Source organism: Lepisosteus oculatus, chromosome 3 (genome assembly GCF_040954835.1).
Source record: "Lepisosteus oculatus isolate fLepOcu1 chromosome 3, fLepOcu1.hap2, whole genome shotgun sequence".
Lineage (NCBI taxonomy): Eukaryota > Metazoa > Chordata > Actinopteri > Semionotiformes > Lepisosteidae > Lepisosteus > Lepisosteus oculatus.
In genome coordinates this window covers 38,595,785-38,623,116 of record NC_090698.1, presented here as the reverse complement: position 1 = coordinate 38,623,116, position 27,332 = coordinate 38,595,785, and the positions used below count along the sequence as shown (strand labels likewise).

The 27,332-nt window shown below is 35.1% G+C and overlaps 1 protein-coding gene across 2 annotated transcripts in view; it reads left to right on the top strand.

The window, feature by feature from the left end:
* The window catches only part of ndufs4 (NADH:ubiquinone oxidoreductase subunit S4), a 45,769-nt gene extending 33,658 nt beyond the window's left edge, over positions 1 to 12,111 (top strand). Inside the window, exons 3-5 of one of the 2 annotated variants that reach the window (XM_015365633.2) lie at positions 6,454 to 6,626; positions 7,239 to 7,276; positions 11,913 to 12,111. In XM_015365633.2, coding sequence (XP_015221119.1) covers positions 6,454 to 6,626; positions 7,239 to 7,276; positions 11,913 to 12,016 — 315 coding nt within the window. In that variant the 3' untranslated portion in view covers positions 12,017 to 12,111. Of the gene's footprint in view, positions 1 to 6,453; positions 6,627 to 7,202; positions 7,277 to 11,912 lie in introns of both variants that reach the window. The other variant, XM_006626742.3, reaches the window with a different exon arrangement.
* Positions 12,112 to 27,332: the final 15,221 nt, after the last annotated feature.

Genomic DNA, 27,332 nt, shown 5'->3' with positions numbered 1-27,332 from the left:
CATTAGTGAAACACTGTAAAAATATTTTTTTAATCATGGTCTTGGCTTTTTTGTCAAATGGAGAAGGCAATTTGCACTGTTCATTATTCTTAATGTTTCACCTCCAAATAGTGTATAATTTAGGTATGTGCAAAGATGTGTATTAATTAGTGCTTTTTATTAATCCATTAGTGCTAGTTTAAATGTAAAATCATTAGATGATTTAGTAATAGGAAATGTTCAAACATAATGTCTGTTATACCATTATTTATTATTTAATTATTCAATATGCTATAAATCATGACTATTATTGTTTTTTATTTTATTACTGTTATTGTTATTAGTAGAGCTATTGTTAAAATTCCAAGATAACATTTAGTGTAAGGCTTACACTGATTTGTGTCAAGCACTCAAATTGTTATCATTATTCAGAACATGTGAGTTCAATTTAGTAATTTAGTCAGTAGTTTTGGTTAAAATTTAGAATGACTAACTATGGTTCTTGAGAGCTACATGGCATTTATATTTTAATTTAGAATAAAATGGTCTTCATTGAACAAAACGCCTGAATTAGTGGTCAATAAGAAATGGATGATTTAGGGGATGATTTAACCTGCTGGATTAGGACTATCGACAGTGTTGGTTACCCATCTGATCTGATAGATAGGGTTCCTATAGATGCTTATGCAAAAGAATTAAATCTATACTACAGGAGCAGAACCTTACTAAATACAGGCTGTACAAATGATTTGATTTCTATTATGTATGCATTTCAAGTAACGTATTTCTCTTACTCTACAACAGGAGTTCTGCCTAGCTGGGTAAAATGTAACATAATACTGTGTTAAAATGTACAGTATTTGATATACCTGTCAACAGTTTTTATCTCTATTTCTGGAAAATATAAAATTAAAGTTTATGAACTATATATGTCTATTCCAGAAATTATTTACATGATAAACTATAAATGCCTAATGTATTGCTGCTAAGTATTTTTTAGGTAGTATTATAAATCCAGGGAACTGATTCAAAACTGTTTGCATCAAATTCCTCTGCAAAACTGTAGACAAGCTGCTACAGTGCTTTGCAGGCACACCTTAAGTTTTGACAGGCAATAGGTAAGAAAATGAGTGAAAGAGCCATTAGTTGCCAATTCAAATAAATAGTTCATCAGTGCCAATCCACAAATATTTTTATTTACTGTATATTGTGTCTGGATTTCAAAGATGTGCAGCATTTTTGTTCTGGTGTCTCTGTTGAACAGTTTTTAATGTCCGTTTGCTAATAAATATTTATTTTTTTAACTGCAGTATATGAACATTAAAATGTCACCCTCTGCCATCTGGAGAAAAGTGCACATGAAGGAGGAGGGGCAACTTTTGCTTAATTTCCATTTAGTTAATGAATATAAAACAATGCCATACAAAGTTAATTAAGAAAGCAGTGTTCTAAACAACCTATTTGGCAATTAGTAAAATGGTTGTCATATTTTCTATAACATACACCAATAACTGACATCTTTGAAACCAGATCACAGAAAGAAAGGGGTCATTGTGCATACTTTGTTTCATGTTTTTTTCTCTTTTTTACAATTAAAAAGAACTATCTTCTCACTCACTATAGTATAAAGGAGGCCAGTGGGAATAGATCTACATGGCGGAAGTATACACAATGCACCCAAATGAGTCTGCATGCTTCAGTAAATCTTACTTTGATGAGCCTTTAAATCTATGGCAATGAAAGCTGAAAGAATGTTAAATGTCCTCTGATTAAGCAGTTAGCCATGCATGTAATATCAAGTAGATGGAGGGTTAAATCAGGTCATCAATGGTAGGTTTACCTCTAAAAAAATTCCAAGTACAAAAGAAATCTTTGTGTAAATGGAGCTTTATAAGTTTGTTTCTAAAGTGGAATGCAGGTAATATAAACTTTCCTCAGGAACAAACTAGTACAAAAGAAATAGATTCAGACAAATCCGTTTCTTTGCATCAGTTTCTTTACATGGTGTGAGAATGCCACTTTCATGTGTTTTTTGTATAATGGATCTGTGATCAAAATATAGTGTGTTTTGAAATATGTTTTGTAATTGTACAGGTTGGGTCCTTGGCAAAAAATGTATAATTTCTGGAAGCAGACTGAAGGAAGAGAAGTAAAAGAAGGATAGATATAGAATGGGTGGCACCCACACGGATTGTGCCTGATCACCGAACAAATGTTAAAAAAAAATAAAAGGATCCAGTTAAAGGAGTACAGTGAAGGATAGTATTAATTAGTAACTAACAAACAAGTTAGTTGGGTTGAATGGCCTCCTCCTCTTGTTAAAAACCTTTAAGTTCTTGTATATTTTAAAGGTGCAAGACAGTGTGTATAAGCAGTTGTTAATAAACAGTCACCTTGCTAATGTTTCTTCATGAACATACACTGTTTGCCTCTTACAAATTCTTACAAATTTACAAATCTACTACATGTGCACAAGGGGAGTTTCTTTTTCCTTAAAAGTCCTGACGTGTTACAGGCACAAAACTGATTAATTTGCACAGTGGATCCAGTGTTAATCTAGTGGATTCCACTGTAAAATGAATGAGAATGCCAGTATCAAAAACTTTAAAATGTTACTTGGAAACTTTTAAATAAGGTGTGTTCAGTCTATTTATAAAGTGTCTCTATAAGCTTTTGTAATGCCTATATTTTACTTGCATTTTTGGGCTTACAGTATGTATGTATCTCATTTATGTTTGCTTTTCTCTAATAATTTTTGGTTTGAATCTAAAAAAACAATGGAAGGCTACTCTAACCAAGATTTTAAAAATGTGAAGACTTAATAAGTAAAGCTTTCTTTTAGCACACTATAAAATTAACTTATTTTTGTTGGCATCAGACAAAGCTAAGACTGGTGGTTGTATTTTTAATTTATTCTTGATTGAATAAGGATGGCATTTTGTGGTTTAAAGTATCAGTAGGTAAAGTTACAAAGCTAGAGCCAGATCTGACCTGGCTTAAAACTTCAATTAAATCTCCGTCCTTTCTGGCCTTGCTGTGCCCCTCTTTACCCCTGAATATTTCTCAGTTCATTCAGAACCCAATAGTGCAACATACCTTCGTACTTCAATCCAATTCAGGAAGCAGTTTGGCTTTATGTCACTGTCCTTGAATTTCCATGTTAATACCAATCATTTGTTCCTCACTTTCCTCAATGACTATTCCTTAATTGGTATAGAAATAGGGTTGTGACAGTGTATGTTTGAAAACATTTTTATGTCATTTGAACAACTTAGAAATAAATATTATTTACCACAATATTTACAAATCAGGCACTTCATACGCACCCAGCGTACCCAGTTCACTTTACCCCCCCCCCCAAAATTGAAACTGTCACCTGATGACAAACATTTAATATCTTAGGTTTATTAATTTCTGCTTTTACTACATTGTCTATAATTATGCGTATCAAAAGCTTTGTGGGAACAAGACCTGAACATAGTTATACAAATGGGCCAGTGAGAATCCATTTTAGTTCGGTTCATTCATCCCCGATTTCTACAGACACTGTCTCATACAAATTAACATTATACACTACTTATATATACTGATGAGAAAAAAAACTCAACATTTTATGGAATTAGAATACTATAGTTATAGCTTATGTATTTTCACAAAAAGCTGTCAGTTTGTTTTGAGCTCTCTGACCAGCACCACAGCTTGTGCAGTGAGGCATTGCAACTTGCCAGTCACACAAAAGCTCATTAGGTGCACTTTTACCCAACGAGCAAGGGAGAGGGCCATTGGTATTCTGCACACACTATGGAGTAAGGCACTCCACTGTGTTCTGACTGCAGAGAAGGTTTCAGCAGAAGGGTAGGACAGATGACCGTCCAAGATCTGGTCGCCCTTGGGTGATCACACCAGAGCAGGACCGACACATCAGACTGGTCCATCTGAGCGATCATTTCAGATCTGTCACCCGTACTGCTGCTGAAACCAGGGCCAGACAGAGGCTGTGATGGACTCATCAGGAGTGGCATCAGGTCCTCTTTACGGATGAGTCACTCTTCAGCCTGTTCCACACAGACAGGAGGGCCAGAGAATGGAGGAGGAGCTGTTGCTTTTTTTTTCATCAGTATACATTAAATCTAGGATTGATTTTTTCACCTTAACTTTAATCTGACATGCAACACATGTGTGCAAGCCCCTGCTATTCTCATACAGATGTTTTGGTCTTGTCCTAGGCAGGTTCATTTCTGGTCCTCCATTTTTGACACTTTCTCTCATATTACTCATCTTGAAATTGAAGACACTCCTATAATTGCTGATTTTGGTGTGCCACCTGATAATCTCTTCCAATCAAAAATACAATCTAACAGTCTGGCTTTTGCAACTCTCCTTGAAAAGTACCTGACTCTTTGTAATAACTTTTATCTATAAATTGCCTTTTCAAACTCAAGCACGCAGTACATAGTGATAAAGAAAACCACAAACAAAAGTGCAATAAAAAATAAACATTAACATACATGATAGAAATAATGCAATCAAACATGGGCCCTAGTAAAAACGTGAGTTTTGACTTAGATTTGAAGAGAGACAAAGAATTTGTCTCTCGAAGAGTCGGAGGAAAGGAAAGCAGTGACAAAAAAGCATGGTCACCAGAAGCCTGAGATTTAGTGCTGTGTACAGTGAGCAAAATACCAGCCTCATTGTTTTGCATTGAACAAATAAGAACATAAACTATTAATTCAAAATGAGAAACACCATAACAGAAGTGGCTACCTATAGAAAAGTTGTTGACCTTCTAGTGAATATAAGGAAACAACTAAAAACACAAAATATTAGTCACAAATGATCTTCTAATAGCTACTGATTCTGGTTCTCTTTCTAACCTTATCTTCTTGATCTCAGTGCTGCTTTCGACTCTGTTTACCGTTACTTACTTTCTCTTCTTGAGACTGGAGCTTCTGACACTGCTCTCAAATGGTTTAAGTCTTACCTCACTGATCGCTGTCACTTTGTCTCTCTTGGTGGAATAAATACTTTTCAGCATTTACATGTTTCCACTTGGTCAGCTTTTAAGATCACATGGCATCAACTATCATCTCTGTGCTGACAATACTGAAATAGATATCTATACCAAACCTGACACTGATGTGGCTGTCTCTATTCTATCTGATTGCATCTCCGACATTGAAACATGGATGACTCAAAATTTCCTTCACCTAAACTGTGACAAGACTGAAGGCATGCTTTTTGGCACCCCTCATCAACTTTGTAAAACAATGCTGTAACCCTTTCTGTGGATGGTACTGTACTTGAACTTCAGTCTAAATTGAAAAACTTGGAGGTGATATTTAATTCAGGCTTGACATTTGACCCAAATTTGCAACACTGTCAAAACATCTTTTTTTCACCTCAAAAATGTTATTACTCACTGTGGCTGAAAAGCTGATCAACACATTTGTCTTCTCCTGAATCGACTACTGTAATGCTCTACTCAACCGGTATCTAAATCCACATTGAACAAACTCCAGTATGTCCAAAATCCAGCAACCAGAATTCTGACCAGGTCTAGTGCAAGTGATCACATTACTCCTATCCTGGAATCATTGAACTGGCTTCCTGTCGACTTCAAAATCCTCATGCTCACCTATATGGCTCTGCATGGCTTGGCACCTGAGTACCTGTCTGAGCTATTATTGTCCTACTCCCCACCCTTGCAACCTTTGCTCTAATTCTGGTCTCCTATCTCTCCTTCTACAGTTATGCCCCAAAGGATATCTCTATCCTCAAGGATATCAGAGAGTCACATTCTTTAAACTTCTTTACACCCCTGTTCCTACTGTATTCAGTACCCCCCATCCACTGTCTCCTCTCATTGTGCATATGTTGTATTCTTTATTGTTGTCATTCTGTAAAGCACTTTATGAAGCCACCTTCTTAATTATCATTAAAAGCATATTGTTTACATTAATATATGTTATGTTAAAATAGTATAATGCATTAATAAGGCCTAATTTATTGTGTACAATTATAGTCAACATGTTATTAAAAAAAGCTATTGATGCTCTGGAATTGGTGCCAAACAAAGTCAACCAGATATATTACAGAGCATAAGGGGATGCTACAACAATGATTAGCTGAAGGAGCTAAACCTTTTTATTCCTAAACAGAGGTGATTACGAGGTGACCTGATACAAGAATTCAAAATTGTCAAAGGAAGAAACCTAGCAAGCTTCTGCAGAATTCACAGTGAAACATGAACTTGAGGACAAGTGGAAACTGTTGAAGTGTGTTAAAAAAATTGACTATGAGTATGGGAAAAGCTACCCCACCCAGCAATGGTTTTGATGGGATGTCCTGACTTTTCTGAAGAAATACATCTGATTCTGATTAAATGGATCAGTTATCTGCTAACTACTGAGCTAGATGGGTATAAAAGACGTCCTCTCATTTGTTACTGTTCTTCTGTCATCATGTTGTTTTTAGGACATTACACCCTTGACTGGTGTACCCGAGGAACATATAAAAACCCGTAAAGTGCGCATCTGTGTTCCTGCCCGCAATGCCATGCAGTCAGGAGCAAATAACACTTGGAAGTGGAGACTGGAGTTTGATACCAGAGAACGCTGGGAGAACCCCTTGATGGGCTGGGCATCCACGTATGGTTCTTTCTTCTTTACCCACAGGAGTAGTGAGGCTTAAAAAGTCATATTTTGCACTTATATCTGTTGTGAAGGGTTTCTTTATCCTTAATTGAAGCCTATTTACTTCATTGTTTACAACCAAATATTTATGTTTTATCTCATAGAGAATTTGTATCAACAGGAATTCTTTTTCTTTCAGTTACATAAACATAGGCGCAACGTAGAAGATAAACCTTTGGACTTGGATACGTATCAGTCCAAGTCCTAGCAGACAATGCTGTTGTATCTTACTCTAGTTTATCTAGTCCTCCTAGCTGTATAAGTGGGAACCAGCATTGCTGGGTGATATAGCATTACTTGGTCTATACAGGGGAGTTGCATGCTTTTAGTCCACTTAATGCTACAGAAACCAGCTTTGGCCCTATGAGCTGCTGTGGTTTGGCATTCATCTTTTTTTATAAATAAACATTTTGAAGTATGTTCTCTTATATCACTCATTTTATTTAATTATTGCCTGTGCCTCTTTTTATTGACATTTATTTATTGAGTTTTATATTTCCTGTGTATTTCGATCTTTGTTGTGTGTTTCAGGGCTGATCCTTTGTCCAACATGGTCCTGTCTTTCAGTTCAAAAGAAGATGCAATTGCCTTTGCAGAAAAAAATGGTAAGTGACAAAACAAACAGGGAAGACATTGAAGCAGTCCTTTAATGTTAATGTGTAATGGTTGATTCAATAGTTATTTTCATCACATTTTTGTAAATATGACCAAGATCATTTTGATTTTTGAAGTTTGTAAAGAGGTTTCTAAGTAGGGCAGAAACTGTTTCTGAAAAGATATATAAAAGTTTCAAACCACGTCAATGTCTCACTGAGTAATTACAGTACAGAACTACGTCAACCTATAGCTCCAAATTTGATATCCTTAAAAAAGCTTAAAACACTTTAAGCTAATAAAACACTGGGTTTTTATTGTGAATATGTTAAAAGCATTAGAGTAGCTCACAGTTTATCAGAATATCCCCACCCTGTGTAACTGAAAAATAGGCAATATAAAGTATTCTTATCATTTTGCGGCTAGGAATTACTGACTCAAATGGCATTTTGTAAATTAAATGTGTTCCCCTGGTGACAAAATATTTATTTCTACCTGTAAAAGACAAAACCTACGTACGAATCAGCATGCCCAGAATAGTATGACTTGGTGAAGTGTACAATTTATAGACAATAATACTACTGGCACACATGGGCATGGGCACTCAGCAAGCTTCAAAGTGGTTTTCTCAAACCTGGGAAACTCTAGCTGATCAGCCTGTATGGTTCTGGGTCTGTAGTAAGGCCAAATGATTGGATTGATCACATTGCTTCAGTCATTGCACAAGAGGGTGGTGTTTTACAGAAGAAAAGTTCAGCCCTGGTCTGTAGAAGAAGAGTAGACTCTTTTGATAGTATTTGAGCAGATTCCTGCATTCATGGAGAGCTGAAATCCTCAATCCAAACTGGAACTGAATATGCACAAATTAGTTTCAATTAAACAGTGATGAGCATAGAATATTAAATGTGCGTTTGGGGGGGGGGTTATTTTGGATAATAGAAAAGATCCATAAAAGGAAATCTTTATACATGCTTGGGTTCATAGCTGTCCGTCACATTATAGGAGAACTTAAAACATGTATAAGGAATGAGAAACCTTACAGTTGGTATTGTGACCTTCTTGCCTTGCCATGCATCAGTAAAAAATGCAATTAAACAGGCACCTACAGTCTTCCTCAATAGCACAAAAGCAGTTCAAGAATTTGGTCCAGGTGTTCCAAAAATATAAGCAAATTGAAATTCTAGGGGTGGGAGGTGAAAAAAAAATTGGCACACTCGGTTTTTATCAAATTTCTGAATCTACTTAGTTCAAGTATGTGTTAAACACTAAAGCTCTGGTATTTATTAACTTTTGTAAATTTGGTCTCATATTTTCAGCACATCATCTAAAACATCATTATTTATCAGAAATGGTTTCCTTTCATTTAGCCAAAACCATGGCCATGTGCTCAAAAGGGACAACACAACCACTTTATATTTATATAGCAACTTGTATAAACTTGCAATTCAAATGCTTAAAGGGGGTCTCTGTTATACATTGGAGTTCGGACAAGAAAGTCGTGACTTATTGTGAAACGACATACATAGGAACGTTTTTCCCTGTAAGAACAGAGTACATATGGCAGGTTAGGGACCATAAGAATGTCAGTGTGACTTTTATTGGGACTTTAAAAGGAGCCTTTTCCCATAAGAATAAATGAAATAGCGATTAAGTGTGTGTTTTGCTATTCATATACAGTACATTATTGTGCATGTACATGTAATCTTTTTTAGCCCTAACCTATCTGTCATTTTTATCTTGACATACCACTCATTTAACATAATTTTAAGCATTTTAAGTGACATTTTAAGCACAATTATCTTAACCAGTTGTGTCATTTATATGATCTTATCTTCAAAAGTGGACAAATTGTGCTTGAATGTTAGTCCTATTGCAGGTTCTTTATGTTCTGTCACTTTCACTACACTTGGGACTCATTACACAAATGCCAAAATAAAATATGATAAAAGTCGTCATCACTTGTATTCAACACCAGCTACGCAAAACACGAGACATAAGACTTTTTCTAAATGAAATTAAATATGTCGAGAATTATGCAAGCAATTTTTGGCCAAATCCCCATAACATATGTGTGGGGAATTTTTAGTTATATCCCAACGTTAATTCAAGAAAACCTACTGTGCAGTCCACGGACAGTGACACAATTTTTGCTGTTTTGGCTCTGAACTCCAGAACATTGGGTTAGAAATAAAATAATGACTATGAGGTTAAAGTGCAGAATGCCAGATTTAATTCGAGGGTATTTACGTCTATATTGGGTGAACCATATAGGAATCACAGCCCTTTTTATACATAGTCCCCCCATTTAATTGGACCAAAAGTAATTGGACACATTAACATCATTTTAGATTAAATTTTGGCATGTTTGCAAATCCTTTGCAGTTGATGACTGCCTTAAGTCTGTGACCCATAGACATCACGAGACATTGGGTTTCTTTCCTGGTGATGTTCTGCCAGGCCTGTAATTCAGCCATTTTCAGTTCCTGCTTGTTTCGGGGGCTTTTTGCTTTCAGTCTTGTCTTCAGTAAGTGAAATGCATGCTCAATGGGATTCAGGTCAGGTAAATTACTTGGCCAGTCAAGAACGTTCCATTTTTTGGCCCTGAAAAACTAGCAGTATGTTTGGGGTCATTGTCCTGCTGCAAGGTGAAGCGTCGTCCAATGAATTGTGAAGCATTTGGTTGGATCTGAGCTGATAAGAGGCTTCTGGATATTTCAGAAGTCATCCTGCTGTTACTGTCTGCAGTCACTTCATCAATAAAGACAAGTGAGCCAGTTACACTGGCAGCCATACATGTCCAAGCCATGACACTACCTTCACCATGTTTCACAGATGAGGTGGTATGCTTTGGATTATGAGCAGCTCCACTTTTTCTCCATACTTTTTTCTTTCCATCACTCTGGTACAGGTTAATCTTCGTCTCATCTGTCCATAAGGCTTTGTCCCAGAACTGTAGAGGCTTTTTTATGTACTTTTTAGCAAACTGGAACCTGGCCTTTCTGTGGCCTTTCTTACCAGTGTTTTGCATCTAGTGGTGAACCCTCTGAGATTATGCTGGTGTATTCTTCTCTTTATGGTAGTCTATGCCTACATCCTGGAGAATGTTCCTGATCTGTTCAACAGTCGAAAAAGGGTTTTTCTTCACGGTTGAAAGTATTCTTTAGTCATCCACTATTGTGGTCTTCCATGTCCTAAGCTATTGCTAAGCTCACCAGTGTATTCTTGCTTCTTATCAATGTACCAAACAGTTGATTGTTTTGAGTCTGGATTTGAAGGAGTTTAGAGAAGGTGACTCTCTGATATCCTTGGGGAGAGAGTTACAGAGCTTGGGGTCATAACAGGAGAAGGCCCTGTCACCCATACAATGTAGACGGGCTTGGGGGACAGTAAGGAGAGCAGAATTAGAAGAGCAGAGGTTGCGAGGTGGGGAGTAGGGCGATAATAGTTCAGACAGGTACTGAGGTGCCAAGCCATGCAGAGCCTTATAGGTGAGTATGAGGATTTTAAAGTCTACACAGAAGTTGACCGGAAGTCAGTGCAATCTACTCTGAACAAGATCACTGAAATACAAACCAGAGGGCACTAGTGACAACTTCATGGAAATGCATTTTGAAATTGAGGACAGGAGGTACTTCTTTAGTTGTTAGTTACTTGTTAATTGATTCGAACGATCTCATCCACCCATCTCTTTAAAGAAGCTAGAGTATCAGTTCCAACTACAGTATTGTGGAGCTTAGTTCTTTTTCCCCACAACCATTTGAGTAAATTAGTACCTCCTGTCCTTAATTTCAAAATGCACTTCCATGAAGTTGTCACTAGTGCCCTCTGGTTTGTATTTCAGTGATCATTTTGAAGATGTCCACTGTGTTGACATTGTCAGTGTCTTTGAGAAATTGAAATATTTGTATCATGTCTCCTTGTAATTGTCTCTGTTCGAGACTAGAAATGTTAAGCTTCTTCAGCCTGTCAGTGTAGGACATACTGTTTAGCCCCAGAATGTGTTTTCTACTAGCTAGACTGTTTTCAAAGTGGCAATATCTTTTGAAGAATGTTGTTACCAAAATTGTGCACAGTATTCCAATTAAAACCTTATTAGTGTTTCATACAATTTTAAAATACTCGCCTGAATTTGAATTTTGAATTGAATTCTGTGCTTTTACTTATATATATTCTAATAATGTTTAACATTTTAATTGCTTCCTCGCATTGACGTTATGTATGATGTCAACATAAATACCCAAATATTTTTCATAGTCTCTTTTAGCTCTAGGGTTTCAGATTTTTTCATTTTTTTAAAAGGTGCATAAATGTCATTTAAGATCTTTAATCTTCATTCAAGATCTTATTATGTTGAACAGATCTAAAGAAAAAAAAATAATATACTGATTTGTCTGTTATAACAATTTAATCACAACTTAACAGGATTCACTTTAATGTAGCATACTGTAGACACTCCTCCCACCACCAAAAACACTCCCAGTCCTCCTTCCCTCAACTTCAGAGATAGACCAAAAAATCAATTGTGTCATCTACCATCTAGTAGTGTGAATGCATGTTTGATATATTGTTGTGAAATTTAAATTCTGGTTGCCTTGTGCAAGCTCCAATCTTTTGTTTATGGATATATGTTTTGATTTTTGTTTGTAGGCTGGAGCTATGATATTCAGGAGAAGAGGGGGCCAAAGCCAAGGTCCAAATCCTATGGTGCAAACTTCTCCTGGAACAAAAGGACAAGGGTGTCCACGAAGTAAACTGGCCATTGCTATCTGTCTGGCTATGTCAGCTGTGTTATATTTATAGATGTGCGTAATAGCATAATCTCTTAATAAAATGGCCTTTAAGCTATTGTCTTTTGTTTGGTGTCCTTTCTGTTTAAACTTAATACGAAGAACCACTGTCACTATTTGTTCTTGAAAATGTCATCTGATTTCATCTTCACAAGTACACTGTATTTTTAATTGGATTAAAAAGTATCTGACAGATCTCTGCATTAACCACAGCAACTTCCATATCTGGCTTTTTATATGTAGCTGTTACACAGGTAATTTTACCCCACAGATTTTTGTTTAGCTTTCTGCCCACCTTACCATTGATATAACTGGGTTCCATAAATCTCAACAAAGGTTTTTAGATCATTGTATGACAGGTGGACCAGAGGTCAACATGCTAACATCTCCATTTTGTCTGACATTCAAAAACATTCAAAGGGACTAATTTCTTAAATAATAACAAAAACAGGCCTCTGGCTATTTTAAGTAAAGATCTGGTGCTCAAAATTTAGAATAATGACCCTGAAAGTCTAAATTGCCACTTTAGTTTAAAATTGAATATTACTTTTCAGTACTTGATTACTTTTAATACTTTTAGCTGAAAATGTATATTTTTCCAAATTGTGTAGAAGTAGCTGTTAATTCATATTGAGTTATAGAAGGGCAAAATTGAATAAGAATTTTTCCTTGGCTTTAAGTTTGTTGGTATTAGACCATTGGCAATTCTAGAGTTTCTATATATTTCCATGTTTTCTATATAATTTTTAATTATTGTTTCTAACCTAATATATTCCAAAATAAAATAAATTTCATGTGCTAGCATGGTGAGAGATGACAACGTTTTTTGTTTCACATATTAAATAGTAGTAATAGTTTCAGAAATCGTTTTTCACTTTTCAATGTCATTAAGTTAGATTGTGATGAGCTTTTTGTGTAATTTTCTGTGACATATTTTGAACATTTTTATACAAAATGTTAAGTGTAGAAAGTTATATTTTCAGAAACCTATTCAAAGTAACTTGGTGCAAGCAGAAAAACTTTATGCTTCTTATACTTTTGTTATTCTCTGTATGCACAGACAAAAATGTCTCAATTTTCTTATTTTATTTAAAGCAGTTCTTTCTACATTTTATAGTTCTTTTAATAAGTATTTTAACCTTTTCTTTTATCTGTTGGTTCACTTCACTCAGTAAAAAAAGACAAGAACCGCCCTTGAAATGTTGTAAATCGCGGCTCTAAAATCCCTGGTGAGCCTATAAGACCCCTGGTACAGCATAATGCCCAGCAGATCCTGAGAAAGTCCTATGCCATCATTGAAGACTCATCTGATCACTGAAATATGGCTGCGGTCTACTATGTTTTGGGAGTGTTTGCACTATGGGTCTTAGACACCCTGTTAAAGGGGATCTGCAATGCTATTTTTACATTTCAGGGTGAGAAAGAATCCGCATTGAGTGCATTTCAAACCACAATAAAAGTAAAATGTACACAGAAACTTGTAAAACCTCCAACAATACAAAATAGACAAAATTGCCAGGTATGCACAGCACTAGAGTATGTTCTGCAAATCTGCACGAGGTAACAAAACTTCCAGTGAAGTGTAGCAGCCTTACTTCATTGTAAAGAAGAGGGCTTGTGAATACATCTCTTAATTCAATAGAAATATCGCTTTTGATTTCGAGATGGTTTTGCCGACAAAATACTAAGTGTTAACTCTGCATGCAGATCATGTTAGAACATTTCTAAAGTGAAATGTCTGCTGCACAACTTGTGCTTAGTCATTATGGTGACTAGTGAGCAGGACGGGCTGCATCACATCACAATATGTGGGAACAGGTTTGTTTAAATTGAAATTTTCTGTTTTTTTCTGTAATGTCAATTAATTTATTGTGTTACCGAGATTTAATAACTGGTCTGTGAAATTGGGACTTCTGTTCCCCTTTGTTAGAGAGGGGGAATCACAAACTCTTAACACGTAGCATGACATTTTGGCAAAATATGTGGTTCCCTCTGCCAAGCATCTCAGCTTGGCTGAAGTAAGACATTTCAGTATATAGATCAAATCTTTTATCCAAGTCAACAAAAAATGATTACCTGCACACAAAACGTTCTCTACAGGTAATCTCAATCCCAACCTCCATCCAATGGAATGTTGTTTGAGCTCAAGAAGGTGGAAACAAATGTCTGAAGGACCTAGTGTAATTTGGCCTTAAAGAATTATCATAATTCCCCCTTATAAAGTGCCAAAACCTTATAGAACACTACAGGAGGCATTTTATTAGTGTTATCCATGCCAGGGAAGAAGACATCCAATCTGCAAAGCTTTCCATGATAGGTTTTGTTTTTATTTCATTAGTAGTCTGCAAGAACCTGAAGGGCACTGTATTGGTCCCATTTGAGCAATTAGATCAGTCTTCTTAGTAAAATGATTATCCTTTCTACTGAATTACTAGAACTCATAAAGAATAATGCTGTCAGACTTGTTCTTAAAGCATCTTGTTTTGTTCACATTTATTTGGGTGATCATTTTTTCTGATATACAGGTAAGTGATTCTTTGACCAACAATGAAGCAACCTAAGATGTGAATCACACTTTTACAAGAGAATAAGTGTACACTGTACAGGAAACTTAATTATCACACAGGTTATTATTCCATGATTAAGATTACTTTCCATCAAGTGCATTCTTAGGCAAATAGTTTGTCACTAGGTCAATGTGTATGAACTAATTGTTGTATCTTAATATAGGAAGTGTGTAATGAATACTTACCTTTAGTTTTACTTTCTCTACAATACTGAAGTAATGATTTGCATGATAAACCTGAAAACTTTAATATAATTTATTAGACATGCGATTACAGTAAGCAAAGTTAGTTGTAAACATCCTCTGCTCCCTCTCTTATATTTTAGTGGTAGGTCCTATGATTAGGAACATACTTTTAAACTAGACCTAGACTAATATGTGCATAAATATTAAAATGACATTGCTACAATTCATGGCTTTTGAAGGAATTTACCTTTTTGTTTTGTTTTTGGTACTTAAATGATTTTCAAACACCTGTTGACAACAATGTACATTCAAGCATTCAATATATCAAAGTTCACATCAGTGAAGGAATGAATGCACAAATAGACAAAATTAACATGATTTATTTACTTCCATGCAAAAAGCTTTACCAGTTTTAATTCTTTACATATGTTAATTGTTTGAATTGCAGACTACAGTAAATTAAAAACAAGGCTACTTAGTCCTGCACGAACTGTTTTAGATCATTAACATTTGTAAAAAAAAAAACTTTGTTCCTTGGGGATCATAATTGTTGTGGTGTAGTAAGAATGTGCCTGCTTAGTGGTCTACCAAAAACCTCCCTTTGGACTTGGAAGCCTGGCCAGACACGTCTCTTGTAATTGTGTTTATTTTGATCATTAAGATTTTCCTTGCAGCCACACACATTCTATGAACTGCTACTTTCTAAAGCATGTGCTATTTTCTGTGATTTGTATTTATTGCATAATTTTTATCTATACTATTAATCATTCAAATTGCAATATGTCCTGGAACGACATACCTAATCCCAGTGGTTACACTGGATTTTATTACAAATGTAAAACAATTTATTTCATTTTTACTTTAAAAATGCACAAACCTCAGTCTTAAAGGCAATACATTATGGATTCCTACATAAAAAAAATACTCTGATGTTTTAGCCAACATTCCCCTAATCAACTAAAAATTTTATATTGAAATATACTATTGCACATTCTGTTTTTTGTGCTGTAGGTAATTGTTTCAGTTTGGAAATACCCTTGAGTTCATCATTTGAAAAAAAGTGGGCAAGCATGGTCTGTTAGCAATTTAAAATCTAGATGTAGAAAGATGTAAAGGCTTGCCTATCAGAGTAAAGATTTTGCTATTTTTTTAGATGATGTTCTTGATCAGATCATGAAAGAATAAGGGCTGAGAGAGAGCTAAAGAGAACTGAATTTCTCCAGTGGAAGTGTGAAATATTGGTTGAAAGGCAGAATATGTTAATATTGTCAGATATGATACAGGAGTAATGGAAATTAAAGCTAGGTTAAAAAGGTGTTTAAGAAGCTTACTGTACTGCCTGCTACTAAACCGAAGAAGGAAAAAAAACATGAGAAATTATGTCTGTCAAGACACTACAGTATGAAGTTCTATCCAGATACATCCTTCAGACAACTTAAAAAAGTTGTTCAGTTGCACAGATGTTCAGAGTTGAAGAAATTCAAAATGTTCATCATTTTATGTATTTATACTGAATAGCAAGCAGCTGAAAGTAATTTGCAACCTTTTAAAGTGTACAATGTTTTTCAAGCATTATTATTTTTTCTCAGATCCATTATACTGTAGCTTAATTAAATGCCCCCATTTGTTTCTGTTTATTTTAATGATACCTTTGCCAGCTTCCCTTGCACATATTACATTTGACAATTTGGAACATTGATAGTGTACTGTTACTTACATAACAAAAAAAGAGAAGAATTGGAAGAGGAAGATTCACCTCTAGCCTGTTCTAGGATTGTGGCATGTTGTTGACACTTCAGTAAATCTCCAGTTTTGTAGTTTTTCTATACCTGAAGTGAAACCTAGCCAATGTTGTTTTTTCTGTTTCAATAGCTTATTTGTTTTAACAATGGATGGGTCTTTTCATGAAGCTTCAGACAAATATAAGTTTAAATTGATGTTACTATGATCTAATTAAGAAGCATTCATTGTAAATATTTCAACTTTCAAAAACCAGGCAACTGGGCCCTTACTGTTAGCTCAAAAGTCAAGCGATTCACATTGATGTCTTTACTTTTTGTCATAAGCTCTGCTTTTGTACTGTACACTTACACTCTTTCTTATTTAAGAACTTTAAGTTTAATATTTCTTCATATTGTGCTTGTTGAATCACTGAACCACAAGGAAAAACTTTTGAAGAAAGAGATGTTTCAAAGAATAATTCCTATCAGACAGCAACATTAAAACAAGTGGGGTAAAATGTGTTTTTGATCACATTTTATTTTAGGGCTCCTTAAAAATAAATAGGAATTAGATGGCTACATAGTCTGCTCTAACACACACATTGTGATTGGTACAGTAACTGTGCCATGGGACATACAATAATATTGATGAGATGTCAAATAAGGTCATGTTATAGACATTATAACACCCCCAGGGCATGTTTTCTACAGCAAAGTAAAAATGCCTGTGTTACAGCCACCCTGTTTCTGTGCACTTTTTTTCTGCAATTGGTCCAAACGGAAAAGGATTATCAATTATGACCATTCGCTTCTATATTTACTTTTCTAAAATTATTTATGAGACACTACAGTGAAAGATTTGAGTTAGTTCTGTCTCATATAGAGCCCTGCAAAATATTCACACCCTTACAATGATGTCCCATTTTATGGAAATACAACGTATTTATACATTTTTAAAGTGAATGCTCAACTAGAACAAATCAATGGGTGAAAGAAGTTATATGTCACCAAAACTGCAAATGAAATCAAAAACTTAAATATGTTTCTTGAATAAGTATTTACCTCTCTATGGCAACCCTAATTTAGTTAAAGTAGGTAGATGCATCAGCATGCATAGGCTGCAAATTCACATACCGATGAAGGCTCCATAGGCGAAACATTGTTTCTTTTTTTCTGTTTTCAGCATGCAATAAACCTTTACTTGATCCTAATTTTAAGATGCATGTAATTTCATACATCAGTTATTTGATTAATCAAAAATTAGTTAAATGGCCTCTGTGTAAAGTAATAGTGGATCACATGGTTTCACCAAGACAAAATTTAACCATGAAGCTCAAGAAGTTTCAGAACAACTCGGACAGTTGGTCAAAAAAGAACAGATCAGGAGAATATTATAAAAAAATAAAAGGCAATGAATATCTTGATGAGGATGGTGTAGTCCATCATTAAGAAGTAGAAGGTGTATCATACCATCCTTACACTGCCTGGATCAGGCTGTCCCTAAGCAGCTGGGCTAGGATGAAACTGATTAGTGATGCCACCTTGAGGCCAATGTTGACTTGAAAAGAGCTACAGAGTTCAATGACTGAGATGAAAAAGAGGAGTCAACTATATCCCAGTCACTCCAGAAAGCCTTTATGGCAGAATGGCAAACCCATCTTAAACCCCCCAGTGGATTTTGCAACAAAACACACAAACATATGCAAAATGATTTTGTGGTCAGATGACACATGAAGGCAAGCATCTTAAATACAAAGCCTTATGTCTAGCACCACCCATTCAACACCATCCTTACAGTCATGCATGATGATGGCAGCATTTTGTTATGGAGTTGCTTCTCACCAGTGGGGATTGGTAAACTGGTCGATGTTTAAGAGAAAATAAGGCAAAGTATGGGCAAATCCCAGCCGAAAACATGCTTCAGTCTGCTGAAGACTCAAAACTGAAAACTTCCGCTTTCAGTAGGATATTGACCCAAAGAACTAGGATAAAGCTATTCTGGAGTGCTTTAGCAAGTGAAAATCCATCGCTGAAAAGGAGATTCACCAATTTTTGGGTTAGGGTGGTGAATTGATATGTACTGTAATTAAATCAATTTTTTTTATTTTTCTTTGTAGTTTTTGCTAACATTTAACTTGTGTCACCTGTAAAAGTGTTGATAAAAAATAAAAGCCACACCAACACTGCCTACAGTATATCCAAAATCATTTTGTGATTTCAAAACTTTGAGAGGTCCATACAAGTTACAGAATGCTATGATGTGAAATTATTAAAAGGGGTTCAATAATCAGGTGCATTAAATATCTATTTCACCTTCCTTCGCTTGAAAAACACTCTAGTTTGTGAATTTCGTTTTTGCAATATGGACAAAAGTACAGCTTTAACAACCAAAAAAGCAGACACTCTATGGGTATGTAAACAGCAATCTGCAAACTAACTTGTGTCAATATCAAAATTATTAACTCATTAACTTTCCATTCTCTTACCAATGCTAATTCTGAAAACAACCACACACACCAAAGATGGACTCTTCTCAATTTCACACAGTGACTACTGAATAGAAAATGTCTCAACATTGAGAATCTGCTTGTTTTACTTCTGAAATTCTATGAGCCACAGGAAATGGCTTGTAAAGTATACCAGGCTACATGGCAAAGACTCTGGACAGTAGATTGGAGGAGATCAGTGCCTTAACAGATGAGTCATAGTTCAGTTTAAGCTTTAAAAAATGATGAAGGGCTATGGAGATAATTAAGGGTGAATCACTCTGACCCTGTGCTGAACTGACTTGAGTTTTTCAAGTGAAGTGACCCACAGTTCTGTAGCTCCAGATGTAATGACTGACAACACCTTTTCCTGAATATATTGCCTCAACTCATATATTCTATTAATGAACAACTGAAGCACACATCTATGCTATGAAAATGGTTTGCAATCTGCTATTTATACATAATCTGCTAGAGATTATAAAAAATAATGAGCAAACAAGCTAGTATATGAATAAACGATTTCTTCACTAAAGAATTATTCACAGTTCACATGCTCCGTCCATTAGTATTGGATTCAAATGTACTCAGGTTTTTTGTGTTGCAGAGTTAAAATATAATTCTAAAACTACACTGCAGATTCTGCTGCAATGATATTGGTGTTTTCTTAATTTAATTCCTTTATTTACTTTAACTTTACCAGTTATCACTACTTTATTGGGAGTAGGGATAGCATTTGATCAGTGATGAGATGGTCTTTGTGTAATGAAGTAGACAAATGTTCTATTCACATACACTGTATATCCACTTGAGGGCTTGAATAGTTCTGTTCCAAACCTTATAGAACTTGGCACACAGAGCAAGACAAATCTAGATTAATTTTTAACTATGTAACAAGATTCTTTGAGAAGACCACCATGAAGATGAAGTTCTTAAATTAATCTAGGGTGTTTGATTCCTGTTTTCTTAGGTGAAACATTTGTAACCAAATAAGGAATACATATACTGTATTTATACATATATATAGGAGCCCAAGAGATTGTTAATCAAATTGCAGTAAAGAAACCATGACCATGACCACTACCATTTAGGAATTACATTTCAGTTCTTAATTAAGGGATTTTATTTAATGACATCCATTTGTTGTACACATTTCCAGTTAAGGAAGTATGTAGGAATATGGAAGGCCCAGGTGAATACATTTAACACAATTGCTGCCCTGATGTCTCTACCAGTTCTGCACCACGATAGTTTTTAGATTAACCCATCAGAGCTGTGAGTGTTGCTACAATAAAATGAAATAAAGTACCCAGTAAATGTTTTGATAATCTGCTCAAGAGGGAACTTTTTGACTTCAACAAACAAAAGCATAGTATATTGTTACATTTAAAGGTGTGCAGTTTATACATTCCTGGAGGGTATACAGTAAAACAGCTTTACAAACAGATAATGTAAAAAGCATCATTATCCGTGTTCCATATCCTCTGTAGGATCAAAAAAATCTTATATACAGATGTTTGCTTTAAAGCCCTCGTACTGGCAATATTTCCCTTCTTTGGATTTTATTGATTGTTGATTAAATATAATGTCAAAGTTCTCAGGAATAAAATATGCTTTGAAAAGTACTTTAATATCTCTCATTCAGTCAATTTGTAATGAGAATGTTCAAGGAATTCCTCCGTAAACTGATAATCAATCCTTTGTTGTGTATTGTTTTAATTTGCAACAGTAAAATTCATGCAATGTAATCAACTAGCATTAAGTAACAGCAGGAAAAATATGGAACTTTACAGAATGCTAAAACTGTATTCCTAAGAGTTTTCTTAAGGTCTTTTAGGTATCATTTAATTATACTCTTGAAAATAGCACACCGTCAAGATCTTCATTCTGTTTTTATGACATAATATTTAAAAATATTAATAATATCACAAAATATTTCAATTTTTAAGTACCAAATATTTCAGAACCTTCCAGTTTTGAGTGACTGGTGAACTAGGAAGATTTCAGCAGATGAATTTGTCTGCGACCTACTGTATCTACATTTTGGGAAACAGTGCTTCATTATATGACAGGCTTAATAAAACATTCTAAAGAAGAGAGATTATAGTGGTTTCAGTGGCCTAAAAGATGAGGGGATTCATTTATCCATTGGTTTGAACTTAGATCCAGAAAATAATTGACCATCCATAAAACACTCCTTAATTCTTAAAAATTCATATGGAAGCTTGTCATAACACACCGCTTCACCCATGTCAAGAATTATATGAAGTGTGAAGCATTTTTATTTCCATCTGGAGAACGTAAGCTGTTTTTAAAAAAGAAAGTTGCACTGCGTGTACCTGCTAGTATAAATCATGGGGAAGGATTGTAATTTGGTTAGAACCTTGTAACACAGGCATTGTCGAAGGGCAGACTAAGCTTGACAGATATATAAACCCCCCAAAAAGGTTCTCACGAAGAAGAAAAAAAACAGCAGAAAGCATCCATGGCATGCCGCTTAATTTGAGTTCAGGTCTCTTCAAAGGATCACTTTTAGATGGGTCGGCTTCCTCTTTAGTTCTCAGGGCTAGACTAAGTAAGAAGGCCCTCTCTTGGGACTAAAGGCATGCCATGGCATAACACACTCATTTTCCGCTATTTATCAGCTCCTGTATTCTTCTTTTCCACTTTACCATTCATCGCTATTAGGTTTTACTTTTTTTCTAAAAGAGACCTATGATTCACCACCAAGGATAAGATCAAAGTTACTATTGATCAATGACTCAATAAGAAATGGGGTGAAAGGTTCCAGGCCATCAGCACCCCTCCAGATACGGCAATCTCAATTTTATTTAATGAGGGTTCATTCTTATGGATAAGTGACAGAATCTTAATAACCTAGCAGCTGACTTAACTTGCTTATTTTCTCTCTGCACCCTAAAATATTCACTAATTAGCAGTTTAAATTTTACTTTCCTGGAATAATCGTATCACTGATTCTGTGGCAAGACCTTTTGACATAACTTACAGCATTCATTATTGATTACTGCTACATCAGTAGAGGTCTCCCTAAAATCATTCTTGTAAGATGAAAAACAAGTGCCTGATTCAGTATTTTAATGTATTCTATATTCAAAGGTAATGAAGATGAACAACTAATTAAATTGTATTAAAGGATCAAAAAATCTTAAACATTAAATGTTACCTTGTGTTTCTTTTTTTCTAGACACTTGTTTTAACGAATTTGAAAAAAAATCCACCTAAAGTGATTATATTGTTAAATTATGGCCATCCATTATTTGCAAATGTGTAAAAACGTTGTCGTGAAATGTAGTTTGTAATAAATTATGAATTTAGCAGAGGGTTTTGGGTGTCTTTTACAGAGACTCCTCTAAGGATATGTAACTAATATGTACACCTCATTAAAGAATTAGTAAAAACAAAGGGTGTATAAACTAACAAAATGAAAACAAAACGCTTTTTCGCAGAACTAGAAAGAGTGCAGTGTCTTGTGGATTTATATGCTTGTGAGTAGTTAAAGAATTACTTTAAGTATTATTTACTTACAGGAGAGCTCAACTGCAGGTATGGAGAAGGAAAATGTTTAGAGCATAATTTCATGCGAGTGGCAGTGCCTCTTGGTTATTATTAAACGCTTATTAGACGTTTGTAATCTTTTTAAACACGTCTTAAATGGTTATTTATAATTAGTTTTCGAGTGTTTAGTCTGAAATTCGAATTCTTGTACTTTAATTTATTGATTTCAAAATGATGAAACCCAAAAACTATGTATGTATGCTTTTCATTGCCATCCAGTCCGTTTCAATCAATTAACTTTCACCGAGTTGGCTCGCCACAAAAGAGTTTTTTAATTGTTATTTTTTGCATATTGTCTTTTTGCAGCATCACCGCACCGTCTACTGCTTAATACAATACGCGCACTTCAACTACAGCGTATTCAAACAACTTGATTCCAGGTTCTTATCCCCACTTATCGCTTATGTTAAATACAAATAATATCTACTTTTTTTCTATGCAGCACCCAAATAAGAAATAATGCGACCTATTCTGATACCTTTACCTGTAAACCTGCGATCTTTTCTACGGAATGTTTTATCAGTTTCTCCAACAGGTTCTAGACCGTTGACAGACTAAGTTACGTGATTTATTGTTGGTAAGCCACAAACATTAAAACAATGCATGCCACAATACCGATCATCAAGTTATCAAATACGGTAATAACACGTGTATAGTCCTAGTATATACACCTGCAAACTTGATCTTTAGTTTTAGGATGCGATTTCAAAAGCAATAAAATCAATGTTCCGCCAATCGCCCTACATTATAGAACATGGCTTGATGTGACGTCTTGTTGCCCCTAAAGAGTTAATCGATGGGTTTGAGAAAGGACAAAAACAGAAATCGGCACTCTTTCCTGTCCTGTTTGAAGGAGATGCGAGTTGGCAGCACTGAAAAAGCTTGAAGATTAATGGTGTAAAGGGGGGCTCTGACAGCTTTTCCGCTGCTTGCAGTCCTCCTGGGTGGGCCGATTGGTCTTGGATGTCACTTTTGCTACTTAATCTTGTGTATCTGAAACAGTCTGACGTGTTTGGCGAGCCCGGACTGTCCAGCTCTGTATAGACATCAACAGGAGAGTCAGATAAAAGGAAACGGCGCTGGATTATTCCCCCCCCCTCCTTTTCCTTTCTTTTTTAAGTATCTGAAGCACTTTTCAACACAATGATTACCGAGGCCCCGAAACTTAATAATATTCTCGAAGACCCGAATTTCTTCACAATACAATTCGAAGTAAATAGGAGAACTGTCTAAAAACCATTGATGCTTCAAAGGCACTTACAAAGACAATTCTACTACTATTAATAATAAATAATAATTTATCGTAAAATTATCTATTTTGTTATAAACCATCTCAAACACTTCCCAAACTTGCATAATTTCTGCAATTGCAACATGACTTAATTGACTTTTTGCACCTTTTCGTTTCATTTGTCACAGCAGCCTTAATGTTTAATAAGTGAGCATCGCTTTTCCTGGAATTGAAGACTTGTAGTTCTATATATTTATATCATGGTCACTGTGTCCTTTTCATTTTAATAACCTCAATGGAATACTTGATCTATTTTACAGATATATTTTAGCTAACAGTCATTTTTAGTTGGTTCTGACATTATCCTGTTACTAACCGGAATCTAGAAAATTATTAAAATACGACTCCTGCCAGTCTGCACGAGTTCTTCACACTCAGTGTTAAAAGCTCTCATCATTTGCTTCTCCCCTTTCAGCGTTCTCTCGTCAATGTATGAATGGACATGGCGACTGATCAAAACCTCAAAAGCATTTTACTTATTTTATGGAATAGAGGGATTCCCAGACAGATTACCGTTTTTAAATGAGCAGCTGTTCGCCTTCTGCTGGTTATGTTTGTCTGGCAAATGGGCTCTGTCTGTTTGGGTAAATCCTGATACGGAGCTCAACTCCAAGTGGCAGGATATGGCTTAACTGTTCCTATACAAACTCAGTAACCAAACCTAACGTTTTGCAGGGGCTAGGTGTGAATATCTAAAGAGATTGTCTCTGAAAATATACAGTACATGGGGGGTACATGGGGAAGATTTCTCTGCCTCTGCCTTTTGAAAAAATCTTCAAGTTAATGGAAAAGAAGTACTGGAATATTGCATCACTCTGATCAAGCCTGATCCACTAGAAACATTTTAAAATACAATCTATGAAGGAAATGCGAAATTCCTTTCTGGGGAACCGTTACACATGTTATAGTTAAGTTATACAGATATTTTTTTCTTTCCATTTGAATATTATCATTTTTATATGATAAAACAATGGATGTGCTATAAGGCTAATCATGAGCTTTTCTATTGAATTCCTTTTTTACTTTCATATATTTCATTCTCTGAAATCCATCAATGATATCAAGTACAGATTCTAAATTTATTTACTGATGTATTTAGTACAGCACCATTTATGCACCTCAATATGGCATTTATTACAGAGTTTAAAACTAAATGTGTATTCAATGTTTATTTCCTTGGCTGTTTTGTAAATAACCTTAAGTAAATGTAATATAAAAAACCAAAATTTGCAAAATAATCCTAATTAATGTAAAGAGCTATAATGCCACAGACAGAAAACATGCCATTGAGCATGAGTTAGTATCCATCGCCACTCCATGAATATAATTAAACCATTTATGATCATTTGTAAGTCCCAAGGTCTCACCATACCTACTGACTATATCAACACATTGTTCAGAGAGACTTTTCATTCCTTTGACAGCAAGGCCCTGAAGCCCTGTACTTCACATCTATTGAACCTTTAGAGAAGATGATTCATTGGTAACATCTTGGGTGAAAATCTTCCACCTTTTGTAGTTGTTGCCACAGGCCTCTGTGTAAGTACAGTATATTATATTTCCTTGGTTCATTGCCAGTCTCTGTAGTTACAGTACATATTGTTGACAGGCCAATTGTATATTGTCACATGTTCAAGGTCATTGTTGTGGTGATAGAAAAAGTCAAAGGATGAACTGTGATACTGCTGGGTTTTGTATTGTATCACTAAACCCATTCTGAGGTATTGAATGTATTGTACTCATACTGAATTTTACTTTAAAATGTTGTTGTAAAGTGCATTTGAGATGACCTGATTTGCCCAGACTATTGAGCTACTCATTACTGTTCATGCACTATTATGGCAAACTGGCATTTCACCTCCCTCTGTCTGCAGTATAAAATTGCAATGATTTCATCAACCGTGCTTTTGTAATAATGCTTATACAGAAACAAATTCCCCATGTCTGAGGCACCATTGATGAGATATCACTTTCAGTGCAGTATTTGTAAAAAACATCATACACTCTGCTGACTATGAGTCAGCTTACTTAGTCTGTATAGCTGACTTATTTGAGTAGACTGCTATGCTATCATAAACTTGGCTTTCTGTGTAAAAGGATTTGTCTCCTTGTGGAAATAATTGGGCATATCCAGTTCTAAGAGTTAAGTTAAAATATTCAAATTAAATTTACATAAGCAAAAAAAAAACAGTACCTGGATTATTTAAAATTGTGTATAAAGTTTTCATTAAGAGACAATTAAATAGTTAATAAAATCTTGTAGTGTAATTTATGTGTTGTTTTGCAATTCGTATTGTGAAGGATGTATTTACAATATAATATGGTAAGCATCAAAAGATCCATATGACTTTTTCCTGGAACAAGATAACAAAAATACTGACTTTTATTAAAACAGGCATGACAAAGGTGAATTCATTATGCTGATTTACAGTACACCAGTCAACAAAATAATTGAAGGTCACAGTCCAGTGACCACTAAAGAAAACAATGTAACTTAAGAAAGCTTAAAAACAAGAGGAGGCCATTTAGGCCATCTTGATTGCTGGTTCCTAAATAGTCTGTGGTTATCATTAAATTCTTTCTTGATCTTTCTGAATCAATTTGAGCTGTACAGCCTTGTGGAAGTCTGTCATATTTCCTTCATAGAGCCTGGAAAAACTTGTGCCTGTTCACCAGCCTCATCCTTAGATGACATGTCTTCAAAGCTCATCCCATTAATGTTCAATGGGCTTGATTCTGGATAATAGAACAACCATAGCATAACTGTTACATTAACATCTCGCAAGTAGTATGTTGTTTCATCCTGTATGTCTGACACCTGATGTCCATCAGAGTGGATTTCACAAAACCTTGATTTATTGCTACAGAAAACGTGGCTCCACTGCAGGTGTGTTCACCAGCAGTGACTTATTCCAGGCTCCAACATACTAGTTTTGACATTCAACAAGTGTAGCACTGACATAATCAATGTTACACCAAGAACTTTATCAATATCACAGTTCTATATACATTTATTTTGTTAAAACGTACATGTATAGAGTGAAACCTACATGCATAGAGTTTCTTTTGGTACTCATTATGTTGATAAGATTACATATAAATTACTATATGTCCCTAGTTAATGTTCATTGCATATTAACTGTTTTGATTCAGTTCATAGTAACGCAACAGATCAATTCATATTAGTAGATTAATGTATGCAAGTGTGTGTACATACTGTATCTTATAACCAATACAACAGACTTATGAAAATAAACTAGATGTATTCAGACATTGTTAATGTGAAAAAAAACACTTAAAAAAAGGTACCAGCCATTAAAAGTGGAGATTTCAGAAACTGAGGCAAAGTTACATAGAACTATTTGTCTGCCTTATGGCTCTTGGATCCTGGGTTTGATTCTGCGTTACCTGTGTGAAGTATGCATGTTGTCCATGGAGGTATTCCCTTCAGTTT